Raw genomic sequence first — 4,785 nt, 5'->3', positions numbered from 1 at the left:
TGACGCAGCGGGACAACCCGGAAGGACCCGAGCCGCGGCCACCTCTCTCCCTAGGACAACAAAGCCCCACTATCCGGCCGGCCTTTTTGCCCAGGCGTCTGCAGCCAGGATGGGGCGAAAGGTGACCGTGGCCACCTGTGCGCTCAACCAGTGGGCCCTGGACTTTGAGGGCAATTTGCAAAGGATTTTAAAAAGTGAGTCTAGGGTCGGCGTTGGGTGGACAGGCGAAGGTCAGTTCTGGTCGCCCAGGTTTGCTGTGACGCATACGCAGCCTTGCTCTGGAGAAACTTGCGGCCATGGATATAGGGATCCTGATATAGGGATCCTGAGTGAGGTCGGGGTGCGGGTGGGTTACAGTGCCTGGGGCATGTGGTATGTACCCGTGGTAAGAGAAGTCTGGCCCTGGAGGTGGAGATGAGCAGGCTGGTGAGCCGGTCCTCAGGTACCTTTGGGGTCCGATGTGGCATTTATAGAGCTGAACCCGGTCCAGAGAGGGAAGTGGAACAGGGTGAGGCCACCAGCTTAGAGACCAGTGTGCTCGTTGTGTGTGTGTGACGGGGTCCGTGAACAGTTATCACCTGCACCAGCTCACCTTTGAGAGTGGAAGTTTGCACCCTTGACCTCTACAGCTGCAGTGGGCTGCCCTGGGCGGTCTGCAGGCTGGCTGTCCTCAGCTGCGTCCTGCGGCAGGGCCACCAACCACAGTATAAACAGGGTGATTCAGGTGAGGGCGTCATATCAGCCGTGTGCCTTGCACCTTCTTCCTTTTATTTTTTTCATTGTCAACCTGCTCTCACCTCGTCAGAGCTCAGAGCAAATCTAGTTGATGAGAGGTCATCTCGGGTGGCCAGAATTGTGTGTCCACTAGGCTGGCCTCTCCTCCCCAGGCTGCTGCATCTGGAAGCTGCTGCTCAAACCCAGAGGCAGATGGTACCTGTCACCGGTGCCTTCAGGTCCTGCCTTCTCCCTGCTCAGGGTCCTCTCTGTCTGACTGTTAATGAACTCCCAGTGTGTGACTCCCCCAGCACCACCCCTGCTCTCCTTGGTGCAGGCCCCGCCTCTGTCTCATTTCCTGCGGTGTCAGCAGGGGCTGGGAGATGCCCTTTGGCTTTTTATGACACCAGCGGCAGCAGAAGGTTGGATCTGCCTCCTGTGGAGGCTGTAGGTGCTGAAATTGCCTCTCTTTCTTTCTCTTTCTCTCTGTGCATGTAGGTATTGAAATTGCCAAACACAGAGGAGCAAGATACAGGCTTGGACCAGAACTGGAAATCTGGTGAGAGCAGAGCACATAGACACCCCAGGGTGGGCAGGCAGAGGCCTCTATATCAGCTGCCCTCAGCTGAAAGGGCAAGGAAGGAGAGGCCGGGGTTGAGAATTGGACACGCAGGCCCACCTAGGAGACAGAAGCCCCGTGAGTGGGCCTGCTTGATGCCCTTCAACGAGGGCAGGCCAGCCGGCCTGGATGATCCTGGATTCCTACACTGAGTAACACAGGAGCTCGTCGAGAGGCTGACTTTTCCCAGTCCAGGCCGATATCAAAGCTGGCTGGGTTTCTCGCCTTGCACTGGTGTTTGGTCTCACATGTGGCCTAGGAGCTGAGGGAGTGACAACCGCTGAGCAGGAGTTTATCCTTGGAGAGGAAAGGACATTCCAGGTCTGGATCCCACACAGGGCATCTCCCTGACCTCATTTTCATCTAAGAACCAGGCTCTCTTCCGTTTCAGAACCAGAGGCCCGGAGGAATGCTCCTCTAGGCATTAAGAATGGCAAAGGTTAGTGTTTGTGGCAGCAAAGTTTGCTTGGCATTTTAACATCACTTCTGCTATGCAATGAGTGCGAAGGACTTTTTGAAGATTTAAAAGTAGTTTACAGGGACTTCCCTGGTGGTCCAGTGGTTAAGAATCTGCCCTCCAAGGCAGGGAATGTGGGTTCGATCCTTGGTTGCGGAACTATGATCCCACATGCCTCAGGGGAACTAAGATCCCACATGCCTCAGGGCAACTAAGCCTGTGCCACAGCTACTGAGCCCACTTGCTCCAGAGCCTGCAAGCTGCAACGAAAGATCGCACATGCCGCAACTAAGACCCTACACAGTCAAATATATAAATAGATAAATATTAAAAAAATAATAATAATAAAAGTAGTTTACAAATACTCTACATTTCATTACTGGGACCCCCGCACCGAAAAATTACCCTCAACCCAGTCTGCCCATGTCAGGGCCTCACTGAGCATTGTATTAGTGTTTTTCAGGGGCTGTTATACTGTGGTTTCACAAACTGGATGATTTAAAACAGCAGAAATTCATTCTCTCACATTTCAGGAGGCCTGAAGTCCAAAATCAAGGTGTGGGTAGGATCCTGCTTCCTCCGAGGCTCCAGGGGAGGGTCCTTCCTGCCTCTTCCAGCTCCTGACTCCCCACTCCCATCTCATGAGTGCACCCCTCCAGCCGCCCCTCCCTCTTCTCTGCTGCTTTCCTTCATGTAAGGACGCTTCTTATTGGATTTAGGTCCCACCCGGATAGGCCAGGATCATCTCATCTCCAGATCTTTCACTTACTCACATCTCTAAAGACACTTTTTCCAAATGAGGTCACATCCACAGGTTCTAAGGGCTTCCCAGGTGGCTCATCGGTAAAGAACCTGCCTGCCAGTGCAGGACACGCAAGTTCAGTCCCTGGATCGGGAGGATCACCTGGAGAAGGAAATTGCAGCCTGTTCCAGTATTCTTGCCTGGAGAATCCCATGCATAGAGGAGCCTGGTGGGCGACAGTCCATGGGGTTGCCAAGAGTTTGACACAACTGAGCATGCACACACACGCCATAAGTTCTGGAGGTTTCGACATAGACCCGTCTCTTTGGGGGACACCATTCAGCCTGGTGTAAGCTCAAGTAAATCGCAAGGAAGTCATGTAGCCGTGTAAGTGGCACTTGAATGGTTATTCACGGCCCCTTTGCCCGAAGAATGTTCTTCTCTGGATCCAGCTTTGTTTCTTTTGCATCCTTTTCTTGTAGATTAGTGTAATTTGGGCCACGTTGAAGGTTGAAAAGAATCCGAGAGCAGACAGTTTTTGACACGACAGAGAATTTCTTAGTAACTGAGAACTAGGAGGGACAGATGGAGCCCAGTCCATTAATTTCCAATACAGTGCATCTCTTTTCTTCTTTTTTGTAGCAGTGAGTCTAACTCTGGTTGTACAATAGACACTCCTGGGAGGCTTTATAAAGATACTGGTGCCAGAGGCACACCCTCGCGCAGTCACCCTGGCCCGGCCCCAGGCCCCTGCCCCATCCCTACCCCACGCCCACCTGCTGTGTCCCGGGCACTCACTGTTCTGGCCCTCCCTCTGCAGTGGCTACGGCTGTTGGGATCATTATTACGAGTCGGACACCCTCCTGCATTCGCTCCAGGTCCTGGCGGCCCTTTTGGAGTCTCCGGTCACTCAGGATATCATCTGCGACGTGGGGATGTGAGTGCGGCGTGGGTGTGGGAGAAGGGCCCGTTCCAGGGCCTGCTGTGTTGGAAGCCGTTCCTACATCGGGGATGTGGCGTCTGCTCCCTGCCTGGCCCTGCAGGCTGCAAACTCCCCAGGTGAAGGCAGCTTTGGGGAGATTTTTTATGTTTTTCCAAGCACTGCTGTGCACGTGGGAACACGCTTTGCACAGTTGGAGCTCAGGGTCCCCCAGCCTCATGTACAGCATTTTCCTTACTTAGTAGTAAGTTTGGGGATGGTTCCCTGTCACTCTGGGCTTCCCAGGTAGCGCTCGTGGGAGAGGACCACCTGCCAGTGCAGGAGACATAAGAGACATGGGTTCCATCCCTGGGTCGGGAAGATCCCCTGGAGGAGGGCACGGCAACCCATTCCAATGTTCTTGCCTGGAAAATCCCCATGGACAGAGGAGCCTGTGCGCTACAGTCCATGGGGTCGCAAAGAGTTGGACACGGCTGAGTGACTGACTGAGCACGTGTGCACGCATGTCATTGCACATTGACATGCAAGCCATCTGGTTCCAGAGGGTGTGGACACGTGAGTGTAGGCTCCGCGGGGTAGGTATATACAGTGCAGCTCCATATGGTGCAGTTGCACATGTAGGGCCAAGGCCTACAGGCAGACCTCTGAGAAACCACTGCAGTAAAGCCAAATACAGAAAGAAAGCAAGTCACACCAGTTTGAGGGAGGAGGTTTCCTGTATATATAAAAGTTATGTTTACATTTACCGTTCTATCTAAAAATGTGCATACATACCTCACTTTAAAACCTTTATTGCTATAAAACCCTATCCTCTCAGCCTCCAACGAGCTATCATCTTTTTGCTGGTGGAGGGCTTGAAGTATCATGAGAATTATCAAAACGTGACCGAGAGACTGGAAGTGAGCGACAGCTGTTGGGAAATGGCATCAATAGACGTGTTCAGCGCAGGGTTGCCACAGACCTTCAATTTGTAAAAAATACAATGTCTGCGAAGCACAGTAAAGCAAGCTGCAGTAAAACGAGGTCTGCCTGTAGGTCCCTGTGGTGTAGATTCCCTGAGCGCAGGTCCCGTGGGTAGGACTCTGGCCCAGGAGTATCCTACTCCAGAGTGTGTCTGTGACCAGCTTTGTGTAACCAAGCCCACTGACGGGCGTTGTTGCCTCTGTTTGCGTCTCTATTCTGTGTTACGTGGTGTGAATGTAGCCGGATTTGCTTCTTTTTCCTCAGCCTTGCGTGTATTCTACACTCCCACCTGCTGTGACATCTGTGTAGCAGGATCTCTTTTAAGCAGTGAATAGAGAGATTTTTAGCCC

At 52.7% G+C, this 4,785-nt stretch overlaps 1 protein-coding gene across 1 annotated transcript in view; it reads left to right on the top strand.

The window, feature by feature from the left end:
• Positions 1-6: 6 nt before the first annotated feature.
• NADSYN1 (NAD synthetase 1) overlaps positions 7-4,785 on the top strand; it is a 28,612-nt gene continuing 23,833 nt past the window's right edge. Inside the window, exons 1-3 of the mRNA XM_010837643.1 lie at positions 7-194; positions 1,213-1,273; positions 3,353-3,469. Of these exons, the coding sequence (XP_010835945.1) occupies positions 110-194; positions 1,213-1,273; positions 3,353-3,469 (263 nt within the window). The 5' untranslated portion in view covers positions 7-109. The remainder of the gene's footprint in view (positions 195-1,212; positions 1,274-3,352; positions 3,470-4,785) is intronic.

The sequence above is a fragment of the Bison bison genome, unplaced genomic scaffold, assembly GCF_000754665.1.
Source record: "Bison bison bison isolate TAMUID 2011002044 unplaced genomic scaffold, Bison_UMD1.0 scf7180017864080, whole genome shotgun sequence".
Classification (NCBI taxonomy): Eukaryota; Metazoa; Chordata; class Mammalia; order Artiodactyla; family Bovidae; genus Bison; species Bison bison.
Note: the sequence above shows the minus strand (reverse complement) of the source record. Positions and strands in the feature narration are given on the sequence as shown.